This window comes from Haemorhous mexicanus, chromosome 9 (assembly GCF_027477595.1).
Source record: "Haemorhous mexicanus isolate bHaeMex1 chromosome 9, bHaeMex1.pri, whole genome shotgun sequence".
Taxonomy (NCBI): Eukaryota; Metazoa; Chordata; class Aves; order Passeriformes; family Fringillidae; genus Haemorhous; species Haemorhous mexicanus.
In genome coordinates, this window is record NC_082349.1 from 7899641 (window position 1) to 7924237 (window position 24597).

At 46.4% G+C, this 24597-nt stretch overlaps 1 protein-coding gene across 1 annotated transcript in view; it reads left to right on the top strand.

Moving 5' to 3' along the window:
• Window positions 1–20842, top strand: part of AGBL4 (AGBL carboxypeptidase 4) — an 870267-nt gene extending 849425 nt beyond the window's left edge. Inside the window, exons 12-13 of the mRNA XM_059853862.1 lie at window positions 9271–9367; window positions 20692–20842. Coding sequence (XP_059709845.1) covers window positions 9271–9367; window positions 20692–20815 — 221 coding nt within the window. The 3' untranslated portion in view covers window positions 20816–20842. The remainder of the gene's footprint in view (window positions 1–9270; window positions 9368–20691) is intronic.
• Window positions 20843–24597: the final 3755 nt, after the last annotated feature.

The window sequence follows — 24597 nt, forward strand, 5'->3', positions numbered from 1 at the left end:
ACTATATTTGTGTGTGTGTAGATTAAATATATATATATATATATATATATATATATATATGCATAGTGCCTTATCACTCCATTCCAGCTTGAATGTAAAACACAAAGGAAAAATCAAAGGGTTTAAAAAAAGCTAAATTTATCTGGGAATGGGAATTATATTAGCAAAGAGGCAATTAACTTAGGAGTGGTGGAGATTATAGTAATATTTTACTTCTTCCCTCCAACAACAAAAATATCATTAGTTTCTCTACCTACCAGTAATAGCTCTGATCCTCCTCTTACCTTCCAGCACCACCTCTCTGGAGTGACACCCATGGTGAGGTGTGTCTCACTGATGTGGGGAGAGCTCTGGCCCAGCTCATGTGTGTCCCTGCTTTGGGGAGGAAGCCCCCCTAGTGCAGACAACCTGAGTGTGGGATGGGTCCTTCAGTCTCAGGGAGCAGTGAAGGCAGAAATGAGCTCTTGGCATTCGTGGCCTGATGCCCCTTCCTTCCAACATTATTTCCTTTAGCTCTGGTTGTCCTCTCACCCTTCAGTGCCACTCCCAAAGAGCCCTTGAGCACTGCCCATCCCTGGCTCTGGAGCCCCTCTGCCCCCCAGCCCAGCCTGCTCCTTGCAGAGGGGGCAGAGCTCTGTCTCTGCTTTGGCCAGGTGTAGTTCCCATTGCAAAGTCAGCCCCTGGATCTGCTCTGTGCTGCTCCCAGCAGAGCCTGCCCAACAGTGCCTTATTCTGAATCCATACTTGCACATCCTGGAGATAACTCAGGGAGAGAAATTCATTAACATAGACAAAGAAACAAAGATAATGATTTTTTTCTCCCCCCCCCCCTTTTTTTTTCTTCTTCCTTCCCTTCTTCCACAGAATAAAATTTTTGTTTCTTCCCCTCCCCCCATCTTCATCTCTATGATCTGCCCTTAGTACAGCTCCAGTCTCTTGGAATTATTTCACAGTTTTCAATAAAACATTAAATCTTTTTTAAAAACTGTTTGTTTTAATTGAAAAAATTTCAATCAATCAATTCACCCCTTCTCTACCCTCTCGCCTTCCTCCCCTCCCCCAAACAGACCCATTTGCAGTAAATAATCTGTAGCCAGACTTTCTGCTCTAAAGAAATAAATAATTCTGAATTTGCTGAATCCCGCCTGATCTCCCAGCTTTAAATCACTGCACTTTGTACTGAGCTCAGCTGAAATGCTGAACACACTGAAGCATGACTATTACTTGGAGACTGAAAGTGTTTTTAAAGGCACAGCCTCGGAGGCCATGGTTCTTTTTCCTTGCAGGACAGATTGAGAGAGGAGCTATGCCAATTCCTGAGGACAAGGGTCCCTTCCCTGCATTTGGCCCACTGCAAAGGCTGATGGTGCCTTGATTTGACTTAACAAAGACTGACTAAAAGCAGGATAAATCCAATGTGTCTCTGAGGAAGTTCTTAAGAGGCATCTTGACTCTAGACCATGCAACAGCCACTGGACTGAGTCCTTTTTCAGCTGGGTGACCTCAGATAGGTTTCAGGAGGTCATCTGTCTCTGCTCAGACACTGGACAGCAGATGTCCGTGCTCTCAAGTGCAGACAGTTCCCCTTGGACACTGCAGAACCTGTGGTATCCCAGGCAGGGAAGGAAGGTTCCCCAAAATCCCAGTGAATCCTGCAATCGCTGCCAGCACTCTTCAGTTCTCCTTATCTTTACTCAAAAACTTTAAGCCCAGCTACACACAGGCTTCTGTTTCTTAGTTCCTCATGTTTCTTAGTTCCTCATGTTTCTTAGTTCCTCATATTTCTTAGTCAATCCCATTTCTTAATCTCTTCTTTGTAGGATTGCTCTTGTCAAAGCTATTGACTGTGCCCTGTCTGACAGTGGAAGCTGCAGCTGGAGAGGGAAAATGCAGCACACAACAGATTACTGATGCCTGGCTGTGATTTATACAACTCATGAGCTTCCAGCAATTTAGAGATGAGAAATGGTTTATCCACACTTTGGTGTGTCGAAACACTCTTTCTACCATTTATCTGGAAACTGATTTTGTTTGGGTGGTAGTAAATGTTATGCCCAAAGCAGTGGGTGGAATGTCTAATGGGAACTTCCAGACCTGGAACAACAGGGATTGTCATGTTTGTGAGCTGAGACGTGAGGGACTGAGAGGATCCCCAAAGAGTTCAGCTCATGATTTTCCAGTGTATTTTGGGGGGGTTAATTATGATTGGAGAGTATTGTACTGTTCTTGCATTTCCAACCAAGCTGAAAACAACTGTTGTTTGTTTTTCATGCTGTTTTTCCCCCGTGCACTTGAGAACATTCATCATGAATAGAAGGTTGTGAATGCTGGATTTTCACTTGGAAATTTCTTCCCCTGTCCTCATCCCTTCTCAGTACATCAGAGAGAATCAGCTCTGTAATTTCCATTGACTGTGTAAAGAGCTGAGGTCAGCTAATCCACAAGGGCTCCTTCCCAGAGCTGGCAAGTAACCAGAATGAAACAATAGCAAAGATCAAAAATGTTAAAATCACAAAAGAGACTCATCCTATGTTTTCCTGCTACCCTTATTAAAGATCCATCAGGCATTAATGTGAGACCAGTAAATTCAGGCCCAAATTAATTTTGGGACAGTTTGACAGAAGCTGTTACAATCAGGTTTCAAATGCATAATTTTACAGTATACCAATTTATAAAGTGATGCTGCTGCAATATTTTAATAAATTAAAATGTACTGATGCTGAAATTCATTCTTTCAGGGTTTTTCCTTTTTCAGCTGTGAGCTTGGCTCTGACCTCTGTCCCTCAGAAAACCTCATCAGGAGTCAGCAATGCCAAGGTATTTAATAAACCATTTTCTTTGGTCATTTTATGGCTTAGGCCAGATTACCATTTACAGGAGGGCCCATTTCCATCTCCCACTGGTGTAGAGGGACTGTAAGATGGACAAAATGTCACTTGCATGGAGCAATGTGAAGATGGCATGAGGACAATGGAGCAGCAATCAGAGGTGTCCCTCTAAAATCATAAAATCAAGCTCACAGCATGATTTTATGATTTATGATGGAAAGGCACATGTATTCAGAGGTAAAATGGGCTGTGGCCCTGTGGTGTTCTCAGTGTTACTTTGGTGGTGTCTGAGACATTTCAGCCCTCACTGTTTCTGTGCATGTTTGGGCACCCTGAATTTCCTGTTCCTGTCTGTGTGTCTGGAATCTTTGTCGAGTCAGGTGCTCCCTTCTCGTGGCCTCAGGTGTGGCAGCCACTCTCCAGCTCAGTGCCATGGGCAGGTTTCCATCAGCAGCAGAATGGGTTCGGGGGTCACCTCCTTCACAGGTGCCCAGTCTCACAAATTGCAGAGTTGGGGCACACTGGTGCTCCCCCACACTCTGCTCCCCTCCAGCCCTGCTGCCCCTCAATGCAGCACCCCAGCAGGGCCAGGGGCCCTTGGCTCTGTCCAGCCACAGGCTCCTGTGCAGCACCACCACCTTCTCTGTTCTCCATGTCCAGGTGTTAGGTGGGATCTGCCTGTTTCAGGTCAGTTCAGGAGGACAAAACGATGGCTAAAATTGAAGTGAGGTCATGGGAAACACGGCATGGTCCCTCAGCACAGTCCCTCTGGCACAGATAAAACAGTGCTCTCCAAGATACCTGTTCTCCAATCTCCTCTTTCAGAGCAGGAGAGAAAATTACAGGCCTCTGATTACTCAGGGAGAAGAGCACACAGCTCCCATTTTGGTAATTTCTTCCACCACAATCAAGCATTTCAGGAAAAGGGCCTGAAAGCCTGAAATAGTCGGTCAGGGATCTTTCCGCCTGGTTCCTTCCCTGATAACACACAAGGGGAATAAAAATGAAGGCTCGTCATTGCTGTTACCTTTGGCTTCCAAAAACGTCTGTCCCATCAGGGATCAGGAGCTGGGGCTGTTGGGAATGTTGGGCTCTCCTTGAGGAAAGTCCCTTTGCTATTTCCAGGTTGGCAGTTCAGGGCATCTATAGATTTTAAGGCTGGATGGTCTGGCTGCATTTCTTGAGTTTGACCTGCCAAGTACCAGGAGAGGGTATCCCCAGTAATTCCCACAGGGAGCCTGATTCTTACACTGGAGCTATGGAAAGCCCAAAATCCTCCCCAGACTCCCATTTTAGAAACTTCTTCCTTTGATAAAGGTTTTGAAGTATGTTACCAGCTGTGCTAGGAATTGGGGACATTTTTTCCCTGGAGTGAGTCCCAGGGAAGGATGCATCATCAGCACCCAGACTTGCACCTTGTTAAATGCTGGTGAAAAGCCTTGGAATAGCCCCTCTCCCCACCCTCCTTCACCACTGAGTCTCTATTTTGCCCCAGTCATCCTTTGCTTGGAGTGGGACCCCCATGAGATGAGACTGGGGCAACACCTTTTTATTAGAGAGCAGTGTCAGCACTGTGAAACAAAATAGGTAAGTAACTGGTGAAAACAGCTCTGCTAAAATAGAGGACTAGCTCTGATCAGGCTTGGCATGATATAACATGGTGGTTTAAAGCCCTGTAATGCCATTTTCCATTAGAGCTCTTGTTTGAGTCAGGAAGGGGTTTGATCCATTGATGGAAGCTGTTATAAACAGATGAGAAAACCTCATCCATATTTCTCTTGAGATTGTATGAAGCTGACAGTATGCTCGCTGACCACAGTCATCTGGGACTCTCCCAAACAAAATAACCCTCTTTTCATAAATAACAGGATCGTTGTTGTGGTGGACTGAGATTTGCTGTAAAATTCAGTTGTGTCAAACAAAGAGCTTCTTCTGGTTTTTAATTTGTGCTATTAAAAAGATTCATTTTTCTCTTTGTTCTCATTTTTCTTACCCTCTTTCTCCTTTTCCATTTTTTTTCCTTCCTCTCTGTCTGTCTTTAGGATAACTTAAAGCTATTTGTCTGAAACAAAAGACTTGCATGGGTCTGGTCAGTGGGGCCTCTGGACTGAATGGTCACATTTCAAATCCTGCTTAGGATTAAACTTGGATGAATTCCATAAGCTAATAACCCAGTGCAGTGTTTCAAATTGATGGAGGTGCCGTCCTCTAGATGAGACATAAAACCAGAGATCCAATCTGCTTGGCAGAGACCCCACAGGACTTATCAAAGATGAGTGGGGGCTGCTAACTGTTTTGCCCTTGTCAAATCCTTACCACCATCTCGGTTTCTCTTCCTGCTCCAAAGCAATGACACTGGACCTTATGAAAATGAGATGGTGAATTTGAAGGAGCCATCCTTTTTTCTAATTATTTAAAGCAGTTTGCAGTGTCTGGCAGAAGGAGGAAAGAGAGATAATCCACTCACTCGAAAGTGGAATGACCCTGAATTTCAAAAAGCAAAACAAAAGCGAGCGAATGGTGCCACCATGCTCTGCAGCAGAGACATTATTAAAGGATCAGTGAGCTATTAAAGCAGCAACATTTAGTACCTCCCCTAATGACTTGTACTGCTAACTGGTTTCCAAATTGAGATTTTTATTGCCTCCATGCACAGACAGAACAAGGCTCTGTCTGCGCTTCCAGAGGCTGGAGCTTAAGCAGACTGTTCACAATAGGCTCAATGAATCGTGTCAGCTGAAAACTAGTAATGGCTTGTGAGAGTCCCCACTCCTCTGTGCTCCTTTCTTACCAGGGCTGGAAGCTTTGGGCTGTGGGGCATGGTAGGGATCATAAACATGCGGGATTTTGCAGAGAGCCCAGCATGATTCTTGAACCTCCAAACATCTGTGAAATTTGGCAGAGCTGTGCACAAACAGACTGTCCTGAAATCTCCCCAAATCTGCTGATGCCAGTGACAGAGTGAATGCTGTGAGAAGGGCGTTTGCAGGAGGGACACTGGTTTCCACTTCCAAGTAGAAATATGGAGTATGGAGGAATGAGTCTGTGGAGGAAGAAGAGATCAGAGGGAGCTTGCAGATGCAAGTGAAGGTAAGGACACACCCAGCTGTTTCCAACATGACTCTCCCAAATACATTTTGACTGTCTTGTGTGAGCTGAGCTCCCATGATGGGAATAGCTGGGAAATGGCCTTCTGTCAAGCCCAGCTCAGGCTAGGAAGGGAGTTCCTGTGGGCACACAGCAGGTGTGGGTGCAGAAAGGAAGCTGGTTAAAAACCAACCAACCGACCAAGCCACCCAGTAGAAGTGGGTTTGGTTGCAGTAGCTGTTATTTACTTGCTCAGGATACACTATAAGCCAAAGTGGAGCTTGAGCCTTCCGTGCACCAGAGACAAATGCAAATGCTATTGCTTTAATTTGTTTTCCTCTACCAGTTCTGCACACACGTGCTGCTGGCTCTTGCTGAGGCAGGCACACCAACTCTTGCCCAGGCTGGACAGTCACAGGGAGAGACCAATGCTCTGCCCCTGGTTTTATGTATCAGGTGCCTGATTTCCATGACAGAAACTGCTCATCCCTTGCAGAAGTGACAGGCAGAGCAGAGGGGGCAGGATGGCTGGAGAGACTAGTTTTAGAACATGCACATTTTTATCCCATGCTGGTTTGAGTCTCTTTTCTTCATTGCTGACTGCAAGTTATTCCCATTTTGTCACTTTTCAGTGGATGCATGTGGCACTATATTTCCAGTTTCTTCATGCTCTCCATCTGTGTCCATGCTCTGCAAAATGCCCTTACCTTTCTTAGCAAACAGGTCTCTATGTGGGTTTCAAAATATCTTCAGGACTGTAGGAAAATGGGGTGAAGTGCCCTGAGAGGCCCTTTTATGTTTCCTTACCCAAATTTCATGTGTCACCAGTTACACCTAAACCACTCACCTCTGCTGTGGGTTTAGCCTGTTCTTGAAGACCTCTGGTCTGGAGATTTCCTGACATACTAAGGCAGGTTATTCCAGTGGTTAGCTGTCCTCATCTTCAGAAAGCTGTTCCTAAGCTGAGCTCAGCAGTGGAACTGGATTCCTGCAGGTCAGGGTTAAGGCAGGGTGGTAAGGCAGGAACTTATGGAGCCACTTCCTGGGCTGCACCCACTGCCATCCAGGGCTTCCTCCCCCAGGACAACAGGTCAGGTGCTTCCCACCGTGCAAACAAAAGCAATGCAGAGAGACAAAGGAAAGGGCAGCAGGGCCACTTCTGGCAGAGGAGCTTTCTGAGATTGCCACTGACAAAATGTCCTCGAGACTTTACTGAGTCCAATTACCACTTTGTGTCTTTAAAGTGACGAGTAAATGAAAGAAACTACAAGATCAAGCCATGTTAGTCTTCTCAATCCCTTAAGTGTCTGACAGCCCTCTCCCCTTCTTCCTCTCTTCCTCAGACTACTCTGAACTCTTAACCTTCGCCACCGCTTTGAGTCCACATCCGCAGCAACCAGACTGCCCCCAGCCATCCCCAAATTCCAGAAACAATCACAAAACACTTTCAGAGCAACACTGCCCTCCCTCGAATTGCTCAAGTTCAGGCTGTCTCCAACTTTCTGAGCCTCCCTGCATGCAGGGCTTGCCCAGCAGACCTGGTAGGCTGCAAGGGGAACTCGCTGGGCACTGCCACAGCTGGGGAACAGCTGGTGCTGATCCACACAGCCCGTGCTGATCCACACAGCTGCCTCTCCCTGTCCATGCAGGCAACAGCTGGGAGCACCAGCTGCTCCAGCTCTGCCCTGCTGCTGGCCAGGAAAACAGAGGTGCCCACAGCACATGTGGTATTAGGATCAGGAGTGTGTCAGGATAGACCCTCAGGAGGGACAGAGCCATGGAACCATCCCCAGGCATAGCAGCGGGAGCTGGAAAAACAGGATAAGATCATTGGAGAGAAAAGCAAAGTCAGGAGTCATCCTCAGCCACTAGACCTGACTGCAGCACTAGCAGAGCTGGTGTCTGGATTTTTTGCAGAAGTAAAGACTGTCATGTCAGCTTGACCTTCCTTAAAAATAAATAAATAAACAATAAAGAGAGCTCACAGTGCTGTGTGAACCTGATGTCTCAGGCTCACTTGTTTTGATGTCTCTAATGTAAGTGGGCGGGTAATAAAAGCTTCATTTAGGAGTCAGTGTCTTCAGTGGCGCTGCTGGAAGTCCCTGGGATGCTGCATTTCTGGAATTTTCCTCTAATGGCAACATCAGCAGATAACTACTGATAAAGCAGAACATACATACATGCACACAGAACAACCCAGCAATGATTTATCCTCCTGGACTGCTGGGTCTTGGATGCAGAGATTCCCTTCAGACTCCCCAGGTTCTGTACCCACCTCAGCTGCTTCAGCAGCCCTGCTGAAGTGCTCCTCACCACGACCCTCTGGGGCACTGCCCTGGAGCACCCTGAGGTTATTGCAGCCTGGGTAAGCATCAGTTCAAAGTAGGCAAATAAAGGAGCCTCCAGCCCCCATAACACAGCTGTGGACAATGGAGTCCCCTGGATATCTCCCAGCTGGACATCACCCTGTGGATGATAAGGAGATGCTGCTCTGTAACAGGCAGATTTAATGCTGACTTCTCACATGAGCTGCACGTTCAGCCCATGGACGTGTTGTCTGGCATATTATTTTTCAATGCAATCCACAGGTTATTCAACTTCTTTGTAAGCAGCTGAGTCTTCAGGAAGGTCTGGTTCCTGTGCCCCTGGGGTCTCCATGGCAGCTTTGATGTGCAGCACCTGCCTAATGCTGGGTTTAGGGGTCAGCTGAAGGAGAAATCGTGGCTAGTGAGAAGAAACACCAGAGTTACTGCTGAACTTGTTAAGGTAACCTACTGTCCTTCCAGGTCGGTGCTAAAATCACCATTTCAGGTCCTGAATACAACACAGGGAAAGAACAGTGACTTCTCCCATGACATCTGCGGGTCAGAGCTAAAGGTGTGGAGGGCTAGAGCATTAATCCCAACCTTCAGTACACTGGTCCATGGCAGGTTCACACCATGGTATAGCTGACCTTGTATCCTGGATACAGAAATACTGCCTGTATCCAAGCATTTTAAGGTAATTATTCTCCCTGAATGTGGAAATTGGAGGGCCCCTTTTGTCTGTTGTATTATTTCATGAGAACCACAGGGATCTGCAGCCAGGCGTGGGGGGAAAGGGAGATTGTTTCCTCCTGTCTGTGTTTCTATGCAGCATTTGCCTGTGAAAACAAGAAGCAAACAAGATGACCCCCACCTTATCTGCCAGTGTAAGTCATTTTTGCCTGGAGTCTGAGCTCTGTGGGATGGTTGATGTAAAACTTGCTCTTGCATTAAATAGCAATAACTTACCTTTAGACTCTGCTCTTTTTTTAAATTATTATTATTATTACTTTTAATGATTAAGAAAATGCTCCTTAATTAAAAACTCACAGATATGAAGCTTGGAAGAAATGTGGCCAGGACATTCTTGGATTACTACAGGCTGAACTCCTTGGTGGAGGGACCACTAGCACCTACTCCTAAAACTCGGTAGGTCAGAAAGCAATTTCTCTTGCTTTAGCTGGGCTGCTCTTTTAATACCTTCCCTGTCTAAACTTCAGTGCTACTGCATTATGGCTTTATAACAAGTGCTAGTCTAACTGTGCTTATTTTATTGAAATTCCATTTGGAAATAAAGCATTTATGATCAGGAAAGATACCTGGTTTATGTCTGAAAAAATATTCAGAGGATTTTGGAGATATCGATATCTTTCCTGAATTCTGTCTGCTGTGCACCAATCTCACACCAGTATCTTTAATGGACTTACCCTTCATTTATCTCCTGAGAGCGAATCAGACCCGCTTTTATTTCGCAAAGTTTTAATTCTGGAAGTGAAAACTTTTTCAGTGCTTCAGGAAGTTACTGGCAAGCCTGTGCTGAGGCAGAGTTCTCCCCCTCCCCTTGGAGCTGCTGCAGTGCTGGCAACCAGAGGCAGGTTCCTTCTGCCAGCCCAGCTGGACTCTTTGCCCAGGGATCCCCTCTCACTCTGAGCCCCTACTCCAGTTTCACAACCAGCTCAGTGGGTGTTAGTCCAAAAGGAAGTGGGGTGTGAAGTCAGGCACTGGCAAGCAAGGCACAAAGGCAAGAAATGCCCAGGCTTGGCTCCCTGCAGCACTGCTGGTCCTTCTCTGGTGTTGGCCACCTGCAGCCTTTCAGTGTCCTTTAGCTTGTGTGAGGAGCAGGGGTGATGCCACTGAGCTGTTTATGGAGAACCAGCACTCCTTGAGCTGGAAAAGCTGTGTAACAACATAACCAGGGGAGCAGAGCAGGAACCTGAGCACCTGTTTCATGGGAAACATAATGTTCAGTATTTGCCTCTGTTCTGAGAAAACAGCAATAATGCCTCCAAACTGAAAAATTTCAATTAAATGCATTTGGACCAATTGGAATGTTTCATTTGTGTTTCAACTCTTAACAGCAAAACCAATATATATAGTTTATATTTTGCAATGAAAATGGCAATTCCAAACTGGCAAGGGAGGCAGCTGAGCCTTGAGTTTTCCTGCTTTCTTCCTCCCTTAAAAGAGTAGCTATGGGAATGTTTCTTGTTTGCAAAGGAACACTTTCCTACTGAAGATTTTCTAGTGATGTGTAAGATGGATGTTACAAATATCAGCCCAGACCAGAGAGCAATTGCTGGAGTTCCTTCTGCAGCCTTTAAAAATCCTCTCATTGCAGCCATTCTGGCAGTTCCTTATATATGTGGTCAGAGCCAGGCTGCCTGTGTTAGGCCTGCTCTGAGCCCACCCCCCTTTTCTGTTTGTGATCTTGACACCACAGTTTAGGCTGGCTCAAGGAGGATTGTCAGCACTGCAGTTCTGAATGCTCTTATCTGCAGAGACCTGCAGGGTTAGCAGAGAACAGCATCCAGCATCTTCCTCTCCTCCAGAAATTGAATGTATCATTTCTCTCAGACTCCCAGGGGCCACAGCCTCCAAGGCTAAAAACCCACAACTATTACTGAACCTAATTACCACCTGACAGCAAAGTGTTTTTCCATAGCATCATCCAGTTACCTCATCAAAAGGAATGGTTGTTTGCTTTCTTCATTTTAAATTAAAGAACCACTGACAGTGGTAACTGAAGCATTTTAATCTCATCAAATATCCATGTCCATCTCTATAGAGACAGCCACGCCAGCAGGGAAAGATACACATCTCTAATCGGGTTGCACAGAGCAAATTCTTCTTGTCCCCCCACCAGAGCCTAATGCAGTGAGGGATCTTTTGTTTGGGGGAGGCTACCTCACAGTAAAATCCTAAATACGGTCAATGTTCAGCCCTAAGCCAACAGATGTTTAAGGAACAGATTTTTAAAGATTCATGTTGTTAATTTCCTGATGGATTTCAAATACCAGTTTTTGCCTGCAAGTAGATAAATGCCTTCTATTTGTATCCTGGGCTTTGTCACCTGACATTTGATCAGAGCCTTTATATATACACATACATATATATATACACATACATATATATATACATATTTTATATATATATATATATATATATATATATATATATATATACATATATGCACCTAAAATGTACACCAGTAAAATGAAATTGTTCTTTGAAGCTGCTGTGTTAACTGCAATCCTCTCCAAAAGGAATTGCTGCAAGCTGCTGGGAAACAGAAGGGAGATGGCTGTAGCTTTAAATATGCCTTGGCTAGGCAGTGGCACTAGGAAAGGACTGGAATATGTAAAATGATACTAAATATCTGTGTAATCAGGACTAATTATATGGCACGGTTATTAGTGGAAACAGGACATGTTGTGCCCACAGTTTATGAAAATATATTTAAACATTACTGGATTTCACATAGCCATTGAAAGAAAGCTGCAGAGTTAATAAACGTGTAAGGGACAGCTAATTGCCTGCTTTGTCCCAGACTAGGACAGGCAGAACAATTTCTGTTTGAGGGAATTAGTGCAGCCAAAATGTGTTAGAATGACAGGCCTGGAAATAGCAACAACCTGCAACACTTCCAGAGCATGTCTGTCCGTAAGGAAGGAAATGTTTGTGTTGGAATCACCATGTTTTGGAGAAGGAAATTGAGGCACATAAAGGGAGAGGTCAGAAATAGGGCTGGTACCCAAATTCAGGCTTTGTCCATGCAGTCAGGCTGTCAGAGAACAGCCATCCTACAGCACAGGCAATGCAGGCAGTTCAGTGGGAATGGGATCAGGTTCATCTGGAGTAAGAGACAACAACTGAAGCAACAGCTCTGGTTACAGAACAAGATTGAGGCTGGAGGTGGGGCACCCTCTGCTACCAAAAATGCAGCTTATTTCAAGGGTCAGGAGAAATATCTGTATCTGTAGTCTGTGTACAATGTCATTATGTGCCTGTAAGTGAACCCAACTGGTTGGCTGGACCTGGGGTTGAATTCCATTTGTCCTTGCCTACAGGAGCCCAAATGCCACCTGTAGATCAACGTATCACAGAATCACAGGTTGGCCTGGGTTGGAAGGGACTTTAAAGATCATCTAGTTCCATCCCCTAGATGGTGGACCTTCCACTAGACCAGCCCCATCCAACTTGGCCTTGAACACTTCCAGGGATGGGGAATCCACAGCTTTTATGGGCAACCTCTTCCAGTGATGGAGCCCAGCACAGCTCATCCAGCTCCTCCCAGAACCCTTCAGCCTCTTTCTCTGACATCTTCCTCCAGTATCCCCCAAGTTCCCCTTGGAGTGACCACAGAGTTTCCCATAGCCTGTAAAGGAAAGTCAGGTTTGAAGCAGTAACCCCAGGGTAAGTAATTATTTTCCTGAAGGTGATGTGTCTGCAGCAAGGTAGAAAAGCATCAATGACTCAGCTGAGGAAGGCAAGAAGGTTAGAACATTTTCCTCTGTGAGCTAATGAATTAAAAGCCTTGCTGCAAATGCTGGATGCTCTTTGGAGTCACAAGCCAGCAGGCCCATGAATTTCTAGCAGGGCACAAGAGAGCTCTGTGCTGCCTGCCTGCAGAAGCTGCTGGAGAAGAGAGCACTGCCACTTAGCCATGCTTGAGAGGTTCAGAGAGCCTGTCCTGGACACTAAGACAGCTCTCTAAGGGTGGGTTAAGTGGGCACAGAGCAGGACAGGGCAGTGCAGAAAGGGGCTGTTGGACAGCAAGGAAGGTTCATGCCTTCTCTCTTCTTGTTCCTTTTCTAAGCTGTTCAGTGACCAGAGAGTTCCACTCCCAGTGCTCTCACTGGAAACCATTTGAGTGGGGCTCCCTTTGATGCTGCCAGTGGCACAGGGAGCTCTTCCTCTTACAAGAGTCTCTGCCCTGCTCTCACCTCTTTCTACTTGTGCCAGAGGAAAGGTTAAGATTTCTTGGGTTGAAAGTGTGAAATGTCCTCTTCTGAAAGGAGGTTGGTAAAAGGTGAGAAATTTGTAAGAGATTAAGAGACAGCAGAGCACAGCTGTTACAGAGAATGACTAAGGTGGAAAAACAGAACTTTTGGTGAAAAATTCACAAATGCCAGTCAGCTTGCACTGCCTGAAGCTCATCCCTTTGCCCTTATCAGCATTTCTCTGTTCTTTCACTCTGGCTCCCTGGCTGCAACAGAGCCCTGCTCCAGCACAGCATCAGCAGAGGAGATCTTTCCTCTTTAGACCACTGACATTTTCTCTCTAAGAGCCACCAGGTCCATGTTACTCATATTCTGGGCACACTGAATTTCAAATTCTAGATATCCTGATTGTTTAAACAGCTCTGGCAGAGGTTAGGGAAGATGGGCTTTGAACAGAGACAGCGTGGGTATCCTGAGAAAGACAGAGAGACAGCATGGGTATCCTGAGAAATCCCACCTGGGCCTTGCTGGTGGAGCATTCTGCAGCTCATGTCTGCCCCATATTTTCCTGTAGGTAAAACCCACAGGACTTCTGTGGGTTTCTGTGTTCTGCTCACAGAAGTGCTGGAAAAGATATTCCTTCCTATGTGGGAACCTCACGATTGCTGGACTGATACACATGAGAGGAAAGCCCGGAAGAAGATGAATAATTCTAAGAGCAGGGATTTGATGGCATGTGGCAAATAGTGCCTGGGGCCACACACTGAATGAAAAAAGGACAGAACAAAATATTGACTGGCCCTTCATTAACTGTCGTCTGTCCATCGTGCCCTGAATAAAGCAGCAGCCTTGTTGAAGAAAAAGTAGGCTGTGATGAGGTAATTAAAGACCCCATCAGAAGGCATATCTGCCAGGAGGTTGAATTAAAATTGCTCTGACAGCCTTTATTCTGTCAATTCCTCCTTTTGCTGCTTGACTTTGCAGCTCTAATGATGATGTATGAGAGCACAGCTGTGTCTCCAACAGGCTGGATCTGCCCACGGAACTGTCCCACCATCCTCACAGGCATGGGCACTGTCTGCTGCGCCACACTGGCTGGGGATGGGAGAGGCTTTGTGTGTGGGCACAGTCTGACCAAAGGTAGGTCCTTCTGCCTGGACAGCTCATTTTGAGCCCCATCTCAACACTAAGCAGCTGTGCCCAGAGGATGTGTGGGCTGACAGGCTCTGACACCATCCCAGGGCTGTGCTGCTCTCTGGCATGTGCTGAGTGAAGGTCCCTCTGCTCCGCTGGGTCTGGAATGGTCTCCTGAATTCACCTCTACCTGTGTTTCAGAAAAACTCCTCTCTGCATTTTCAAGCTCAGGATTTTTGAGGTTTCACCTACATCTGGTTGTGCTTTCTTTGACCTGGCCATGACTGACGTGAGAGCTGGCAGTGAATCCACCTCCCTGCTTTTTTCCCAAGAGGCTCTGTTTCCATCCTCAGCTTACTTGTCCCAAACCTAAATTATTGTCTTGTTGTCTTTTCTCCCTCCATTTTCAGTGGCTAAGAGGGGAGCAGAGTGTAATAAACAGGAAAAATGTTCTAGATCAAATGAATGAAAGGTCAGCAAAACCTCTTACAATTTGCAGAGGAGGGAGGAAATGGAATGAAGGCAGCAAAACAGAACAACTTCCATTTGATTTCCAGGTCTGTAAATTGTATTAGTAATGGGAGTGCTACTAAGGTTTAAAGGCAAATTATATGTTTTGCCTAAAAAAATAATTTTGGGGGTTTTCCCCCCTTCTTTATTGGTAATTATAATCTGTCAGCTCGCTCCCACACACATCTGCACATTTAATGCAACTCTTGATACTTGTAGCTGTCACTAAAGAACACCTTCCAGGTTTTGAACGGTGACATTTGCGTGGGCTCAGTGAAAAGGATTCATTTACAGAGTTTAGAGATGTGCAGTGCTTGGCCAGCTCCCAGCAGAGGCTTCACCAAAATTCCTCATTACAACAATTAGCTTCTCAAACACTTGGGAACGAGGCTGCCAGCTGCAGGGATTTTACCCTGAATTTGAGCACGTGCACACTAAAGCACATGCAAACACCCAAATACATGTCCAGCTTGGTCCTGCTCTTGGAGACTCCCTGAGCAGAGGGAGTGTAAAAATACTTCAGGATGGGGAGCTGGTGTGCCTAATGGGGGGGCCTAGCAGGCAAAAATAATCTGCATTACTGTATGAAGTAGTCAGGGTCCACGTTAACAATCCTTTTCAAAATGAAGGTGCTGTCGGCTGTTTTAATTTAATTTAGTACACTTTAATTTACTTTTTGGAAATGAGCTAAATGAGTAAATTGAATTATGGCTACTTTAACTCCGAAGGAGCATATCACATAAGAGCTTGCTGTGGTTTCACTAATCAGCTTTGCATTTAAACCCTAAATGTATTTAGATTAGCTCTCACAGGCATCCTCACATAGGTATGCCTGCAGGTACCCACCTGCTTTCCTTCTCCTTCCCTGGTCTTGCTGCTCTGAGGAAGCCAGGGCTCAACAAGCAGATTTACAGTGTTTGTGTTACTTCATGCATCACCCTGTCCTGGGATTTTCCTGCTCTGAAAGCAGAGACAGGGGCCTGTGTGAAGGGTGGGTTGATGTGGATAATGTCTGATGCACACAGCATGTTCATCCCAATATCATGCTGGTAACTTGAATGAGCTCAAGAGACTGCCATTTTCTGCTACATCTCCTCAGGTGAGTGCAATCCATTATTGTCCTGCTGCTCCTTAGGAAATGGGAGGACAGGAGCCAAGACAAAACCCCTTCCTTTGCTCTCTGCAGCTTCCAGCTCCAGGGTCAGCAGAGGTACACAAGGGTGGCTGCATGTGAGCCACGTGAGTTGCTTGTAATTGTGGCTCCTTCTCCTATGTGATAGTGTGGCTCCAGCTATTAACTAATTATTCCTGCCTCTGTCTCCTGGATAAAGCAGGTGTGTCCTGCTGCACTGAGCTAGGGAGGGAGGCCAGGAATTGAGGGATGGATGGCGAGCAGCAGGATCCCTTCTGTGGTGGAGGGAGAGATGTGCACACCCTCTAAAATCTGCCTTCTCTATAAGCAGCATGGGCCAGCCCCTGCACTCAGAAGGGCAGAGCCATAGGATATGGACCTGATGAGATTTCCAGGTTGTGCTGGGATTCTCCACACACCACTTTAGTGGGGTTTGTATGGCCCAGAAGTCACAATGTTCTGTAAAGGATGGGTGGGCACCAGGCAAACATGACTACACGCTCACTTACTGGAAATAGGCGCTGGTGGCCGCTTGAGAAAAAGAAAAATCAAGCCTGTGGTAATGGCTGAGCATTTCTGACCTTTGCTCTAACATTTCAAATTTGTTTTTATTGCTTCTAATTGGCCTTGCTTTGGAGCATGCACATTATCTAGCTGTCAGGGCACTGGCTGTCATTATCTGCTGGGTCATTTGGTTTGTGTTCTTTACGATTGAAACTTGTCCGGCATTCCCAGAAAATACTGTGCTCCCCTTGCAGTGTCAAACATGGAGCTGGTTAATTGTGCATCCCTGGGAGTGAAGCACTGGGACTGATCAGGCATTGATTGTTTAGCTGAGATGGATGCAATGGAAATGTGTCTCCTCTGTTTGGAGGGAAAAGTGTAAAAATTAGATCAGCAGCTACACAACAGCAGCCAGATTTCTTAGTTTCAGGGATCAGAGGTTACCCATTTTCCAGCCTTGATGACTCATTTTTGATCCCACTCACATGGCTTAGATAACTTTATTTTTACCTCCCTTTGCAATTTAAACACCAATTCTCTTCTATTTTGACTTTCTTTAATACACCAGCTGCAAAGTCACTAGTTCAAATCTCCCCACCTTGCCTTGCTTCATGAGGTGGAAACAAAAGTCAAGAAATGTGTGTGTGAAAGAGCTCAAAATGCCACAGCAGCACAAATGTGCCCCCACTGGTGGCTCTGTAAACCTCAACTCATCCAAAACATCAGTCCAGCTTGTAGGTCTGCTAAATCACTTTAGGACCTTTAAGATTTGGTAACAATTACAAATCCAGGTGCTGTTATTTTGGATGTGAACACTACATTTAGAGCAGGTGTATGTAGGGCTTGTCCTGTAGATGGGCTGGGAGAGCTGCAGGCAGCAATAGCAACATCCCCAGTTCTGCAGAGTAAAAACAAGCTTTGCTGGGAACACCAGGCTGTTAGACCTCAGTGTGAATTATGCATCTGCTGTATTTAGATAGAAGCAATTTTCCTGTTGAAATCAGAGGCTGGCATTTTTTTTCCCATGGGGTTCTGTAACTCAAAATTGTGTTGAGATCAAGCATGTAGCAAAGGTTTTTTTAGCTGCAAAGGTGAATGTATTCAGATTATTCAAGTGGTGATTTTTTGGATGTACAATTAGTTGAGTGAGAGATGTGGTATAAATTTGGTATTGTAATTGCTATGCCTCTGAGATTTCAATTTGCAAACCAGTTTGCATGGCTGCACGATTAACTGTTGTCTGTGCAATGAACATGCAGCAGAGCCATGGTTTGATTGTGACTGTCAATTGGCTGTATGTCCAAAAAAAACACTTTGTCACAAGTACCTGATGTGAACTGAGTGGTTGATTCTCATGATGCTTCGGTTCAGTGGATGGCTGAAAAAGGCAAGTGTCTAAAAATCTCACCTCTAAGTGCTGTTGGCATGACAAGATTTCCTTTTCCTGTGTTAACCAAATCAGGAAAAAGGAAGTTTAAGACCCATTTTTATCCTCTTTTCATATTTTACATTATATTGTTTCCTTCACTTGCATAGAGGAGTGTGGGAATGACACTCAGCAGGGCTGGAGTGGGTGCAGAGGAATGGGGGTCTGCATGGACTAGGAGCTGAGCCCTGCCTGCCCACCCAGTGCTGGCTGTGCCCTGGGAGAGGGCAGGAAGGCTGTCAGCAGTGACATGGGCAGTGCTGATGCAGCCCCAGGGCAAGGGATGGGCTGCCTGGCTGGCTTTCTGATGTTTTTCATGAGTCTCCATTTGGTTCACAGCTGCTGCTGTGTTTGGGTCTCCAGTGTTGTCTAGGAACATGTCAATGTAATTAGACACAGAACCAGAGAAACTGCTTGTTCTCACTTCACTGTGCCTTTCAGGTCTCCCTCCAAGGGTCCTAATTTATTTATTTTTGTCTCAATGTTTATCTCTTCAAAATACCACTATGCCTTATGTTGGTGATTGAACTGTAGAGATGCAGTAAATGCAGTAAATGGTAGCAGCTGTGACAGTGGGGAGGAAAGAGCTGGTGGAGGAAACGCCCTCTGAGCCCTGGGCCCCATCAGCAACATTACTACAAATTTTTAAAATTAAAACTTCCTTCTGGAAATAAAAGCAGTACTGAAAACCACACACTTGTGTGGTGAGGAAGGCAGGTTTCTCTGTGTCATTACAGAGGAGCCCAATTCCTTGGGGTGAGTCAGGGTGCAGGGATAAGAAAACTGGGGTTCCATCAGCTCTTTTCAGCTCTTCCCAGGTCTGCTGTGTGGCCTTTGGCAGGTCAGTTCACTTGTGACGTGTGACATGGATGTGTGACATGGAAGTGTGACAGAGCTCCTCTCCCTCCCAGTGCCTGAGGCTCAGCAGGGGTTGGTACAGCACCAGCACCAGCCTGCCCAGGGTCAGCAGCTGCCCTGGGGAATACAAAAACTGACCTCAGAGGGAGCAGACTGAGAGCTCAAAGAGCATATCAGGCACATGTAGGGGACCTTCTCGTTTGTGTCCTGCCACATCAGTGGGGGAAAATGAGCAAAGCTGGCAAGGCATGGCTGAGAGGGACAAGAGCTGCCTGAGGGAGCACCCTGAAGGGTCACTGGAGCCCCTTGGCTGGTGTGAGCAACACTGACAGAACAGTTTGATTGCCTTCCTTGGGATGGGAATGGACAGCTGGGTATTGCTGCTTGTACAAAGGAGAAGCTGTCTGAAGGTGTATCTGCAGGGGATGGTGAAGGCTGCTCTAGGGTGAGTGTGGAGGGACCCCACTCTCCAGTGGAATTCCACAAGTGGGCTTATAGGGCAGCCAAAGATGGTTCCTCTGGTGCTGGTCCCAGTGTTTGTCTCAGAGACAGCTTTCCAGTCCCACTGAGAGCCACCAGTGCTGGCAGGGGCTGTGAAGGGAAGGTCCCTGCTCTGGGATATCCCAGTGCTGGCTGAGCCTCCCTGAACGAGGATGGTGCTGCTGGACCCACACCCTCTGCAATTCAGCCTCTCATCAAGCAAGGCCTCTGGACACATTGGTGTGAGTTGTGACCCTTTTTCCCCAGGCTTGGCTCTGCCCAGACAGACAGACAGACAGACCGACCAGGGCTGAGGCTGCCTGGTCACTTGTGCCCATTCTGCTCTGACCAGTGTGCTAGGACCCGGAGGGAAGAGGGGCAGTGAGAGTGGCAGGCTGTGAGATGGAGGATTTTAATTACAACCTCTAAGCAAAATGGCTCTATAAGTAAACAGAACAGAAATGTTGCAGAATTGACTGTTAACAGAGATTTATTTCTGCTTAAAACAGCAAAAGTTCATCATGCACACTGTAAGCACATACACAGAGGAGTTTTTTGTCTGGGAAACAAGTAATGAGACTTACTTAGTTCCTTATCAGGAACTGAAGTGTTACAAAGCAAGTCTTTCCACCAGATAAGCTGTGGGAAGCTGGGGAGCTGGTTCTGTGGTGCTGGGTTGTGAAAAGCTCAGTTCTTAGCCTGTGAACTCCTGGGGCATCACTGCAAAAAGCACTTTGTATTTATCACAACCCTGCTCCTTTGGAGGCCAGTTATAAAACTCCCACAGCTCTGCTGGGGCTGCAGCCTGAAAGGGGCACTGGAAACTCCAAACTATACTGACAACTGAAATTTGGCTAGAAATTTGGAGTCAGATAATTGGAGTTGGAAAATTGCAGTTATGGGCACAGTGAAATAGCAGTATCACATCTTTGTGGGCTCTTTGAAGGCACTGGTCTGGATGCTGGAAGAGCGGCATCATGTGCTGGGTGTTCCCTGGCCACACAATCAGTTTGTCCCCAAAGACTCTGACCCAGCTGTGAACACCCCTGGCAGTGGGGGCAATCCAGCTGTGAGCAGATGTGTGAACCCAGCCATCCTGGGAATGGTACGTGCCCCAGAAGGAAATATTCACAGTGAGAGGAGGGCTGTTCATGAGCAATAATGAAGGGACCTCGGTGGGAGAAAACAGTGGGAAGTGCTTCACCCAAAGAGAAGTAATGGGATCCTTCTCTTGGAGAGCTCAGAGCTAGCACAAAGCCCTTGAAGCCTCCTGGAAGGACTAACCCTGCTCTGGCCAGAGAGGGATGGGACCAGCTGGTCTTTAACCACCTCTAATTTGTCTCGAACTGCCAAAGCCTTCCCTACAGATGCACTTTGCTATGAGACCTCACACACGGCTTCTCCTCAGAGCACACCCCACACACGCTGACCGGCTGCTGGAGCACCGCAGGGGCTGACAGCACCTGTCCTCTCTCTCTTCCTTTGGCAGGAAGGACAACGTGCCACCCTACAAATGCACTGCCCAGCGGGGCCCCGGGAACAGCCACGCTGGAGGCAAACCCGAGAAGAGGAGCCAGGCGCATCTGAAGGACTCGTCTGTTCGCACACGCTGAGAGAGGAGAGGAGAGGAGAGGAGAGGAGAGGAGAGGAGAGGAGAGGAGAGGAGAGGAGAGGAGAGGAGAGGAGAGGAGAGGAGAGGAGAGGAGAGGAGAGGAGAGGAGAGGAGAGGAGAGGAGAGGAGAGGAGAGGAGAGGAGAGGAGAGGAGAGGAGAGGAGAGGAGAGGAGAGGAGAGGAGAGGAGAGGAGAGGAGAGGAGAGGAGAGGAGAGGAGAGGAGAGGAGAGGAGAGGAGAGGAGAGGAGAGGAGAGGAGAGCTGTAGGGCAAGGTGGAGGAACACGTCACAGTCAGGAATCGATGATGTTTCTCCTTTTTTTTCCCAGACAAATATTTCTAAGATAACAAATAGTCCAAGGAGCAAAGAGGGAGAGGGAAATTAGCTAGAAATTTTACTATTGATTCTTTTTTATTTATAGATGGTGAATCAATTTCAGAGCTTTTTTTTTTTTTTTCCCCTATCTGTGGGGGAAAAAAAAGAGTGAACTGATAGATTTGCAGAAATCATTTGCGGTGTCTGAAAAGCTATTTGTTAAAATGAGAAAGCCTCTCCTTCCTCCACCTTCCCTTCTCTCTCTTTAAAGGGGTAATCCATACAATGAGCTAATGAGGGAGTCCTGGCTTCTCTACTGCACCATCTGATGTCTCCCCTTTTAGTGTTGGGCTCAGAAGCCCTTATGCCTGCTGCATGTGCTAGTCCTGTTAGCTTGCATTAAAAGAGCCTGATAAATAGCTTCTGGGAGCCAGGCAGTTGCTCCTCAGTGTGCAGTTTGTCATCCACTGCATGGCTGGGTTTTTTGCTCTTCTATCAGATCATTTTAGGAGAGGGGTCATGTGAGAAATGGGACTGTCAGGCTGCAGGCATGGAACTTGCTGCAACACCTGTCCAACAGGCAGGGACAGTGATCCTCCATCAAAAACTGTTTGGGGTCTAGAAAGACCAGACTTGCCAACAGATGTATGACTGAGGCAGTGTGAGTCAGGAGTAGTGCTGAAAGGGGTGAACAAACAATGTTGTGTGAGAAACCACGAGTGAAACCTCAGCACCTCCCCATTTCATGGACAGCATGTGAAATCTCTGCTCAAAGCCACTGTCCCAGGCAGTCTTGTCTCCTGCAATGTGTCCCTCTGAAACAACTGACTTTGATTCTCAAACTGGAGATGAAAAGAGGATGACCCAGAGTGGAGTCTGAATGTCTCCCAGGGGATGGAAAGGAAGAATACACTTAGAAGTGCTTCTTCTCAACCCATCAGAAGACTTGGGAAGCAGATTCTCTTCAGCCTTCTGCTAGGAGCTGGGCTGGAATGGTGGCTGGAGGGAGAAAAGGTGCTGAGACCCAGTAGGAAAGACAGGGAAAGGATGAATGAGACTGAGGGTGAAAAAAGATGAGTGAAACATGACTGAATGAGCTGGGTGGCCCTGAAGAAGTATTAACCTCAGACACTGTTCTCTAGTAAAAGAAATGGTTGGTTGTCCCTCTCCTCTTTTCCAGGACAGGAATGCCATGATCTAGGAACAGAGTCAATCTGAGCTGGGTCCTACATCCCAGTGGACCTCCTGGGAGCCAGTGGCACATGGTTTCCATCCAGTTTGTTTTACTGCAGCCAGAAAGAGTGAGCAGATTTGAGTAAGGACAAAAGCTTGGCTCTGCATGCCTCTGAAGAAGGACAAGCTACTCAGGATCTGCCAAAATTTGAGCTGAATGCATCTGTGCATTAGCCACCCATTAGCTGGACTTTCCTTAGTTGCTGTCTGACAAGGGGGACTTGCTTGAAAGCAAGAAAGAGGTATCTCACTGTAAGGAAAATGATTTAAAACACCAAGCAAACCTGCTACCATCAGTATTTCAAGGTGAGAGGGTTAAACTGGGTACATTTTTGGGGAGAATAAAATGCCTTCATATGATGAATTCCAAGGCATCCAAAAGGCACAGTGCTGGCTCTCTGTCTCCAAAAGTAGAGTAATGAATAGCAGTGACAGTGTGATAATTAAAATGACCTCTTGGAGATATGGATTAGAAGGTATGTAGCGGGGGGGGATAAGTTCTCCTTTGAATTAATCTAGTGCTAATTTATGACTATCATTGGGTTTTATAGGGTTTTAGTGGAAGACTTTCAAAGTTGGTTTACTGGAGTTAAAATGTTCTTTCCCATGTTCATTGCAAAAACACTTGGAGAATTCCTCAGTATTTATTTTTGGATGTTACTATATATACATACACATATATATATATATATATAATGAGAGAGTTTCAATATTTGCTTAGCCGCTAAAAAGACTACTCTAGAAATATGAATAAAGTGATAAAAGCAGCTGTGGAATGAGTGTTTTGTTTCATTTCCATTTCTTCCTCCTCACAGGCTCCCAGATCACTTCAAAACCAGAACAGCTGGATTCTGGGAAGCCCTTGTGCTGCCCTGCTATCAACTGCCACAGGCTCCCTCTGTCAGACTTATAAAAGTCAGTATTTTAAGTTTAGATTTAATTACTGGATTTTCCTGAAAATCGCTGTCTCCACTTCTTACCTGTCTTGTGCACAGGTATCTGCCCCACAGCCTGAAATCTCTAGGTCTTAGGACAGACCTAAAGTAGATTGCTCATCTCCGCCAGAGATGCTGCCTTTCTGCCGAGATATTCCAACCTTTCAGTGGCACAGGAAGCACAGATTGGAGACAGTTACCCATATGGGGAATGATGACATCCCATTTGTCAAGTCCCATGGTGCTAACCTTCCCATCCTCTCCACCTGCCTAGCAATGCTGTAACATCCAAACAGAAGGTTATCTGCCAAGAGCATCTGCCTTGCTCTTCAGCCGGGCAGCACGCCCGTCCTGGAACCCATCCTCCCCATGCTCGTTCCAGAATGTCTTGTTCAAGCTCTTTGCTCTTGCCTCCCATTTCATTCCTCTTTCAGTTTGTCTCTGGCACCTTCTGGCCAAGCCACAGTTGCCAGTACCCAATTTTTCCATGCTGAGATCCCAGTCACATCTCCCCTGAACCCCATAGGCAGAGCTGACTTTATGGTACTTTCCTCAGAGACCCACAGCAGCTTTCAGGGATCTCCAATAAACTGTGTTTCTTGAAAGCTCTCCCTGACCATCTGGGGATGGGAGCCTGAGCCTTTCTTTCACCAAGGGGTCTCTGCTAGTTTGCCTGAGGGTTTACACACCCCATTTTCTGGGGAGACTAGCATGGGAGCCGAAAATAGGAGATCTTTTTTTCCCAGCCTCTAGTTCCCTTTCATCCCATGTGACTGCTGAAGTTCTCCTCCTCCACTTGAGCAGGCAGATCCTGCTTCAGAACCTACTCCTGGCTTGCCATTAGCCTCTTCTTCCTGGAGATGATCTATGTCTCAGATGTAAGTAATGCATGTTGAACTCCCAACAGTAATTCCTTATTAGTCACTTGTGCCAGGACCAGGGTAAGGTGACACCAGGGATGCTGACAAGTTCAGAAGCCAATATGGGTCCAAAACTAGGTTTTTATTTGGACAGAATGGTATTTACTCTGAAGAACAAAGACACACATTTATTTGAACTCAAGTGGAGGGCTTTCCTTGTGGGGAGACCAGTGGCCCATTGCAAAGCCCTGCTTGCCTCTTCTCATTCCCTGCTCTGGGGAGCTGTAGGCTCCCTTGGCTGCTCCCAAGGCTGCTCCCTTGGAGCAGCAGCAATGTATTTGCCTCCCTTTATACACACTGGATGATGAATATTAAAATGCTGAAATTAACTTGTTTTCCAAGCATTCTGCTCTCCTGACAAGAAAATCCCACTACAAACC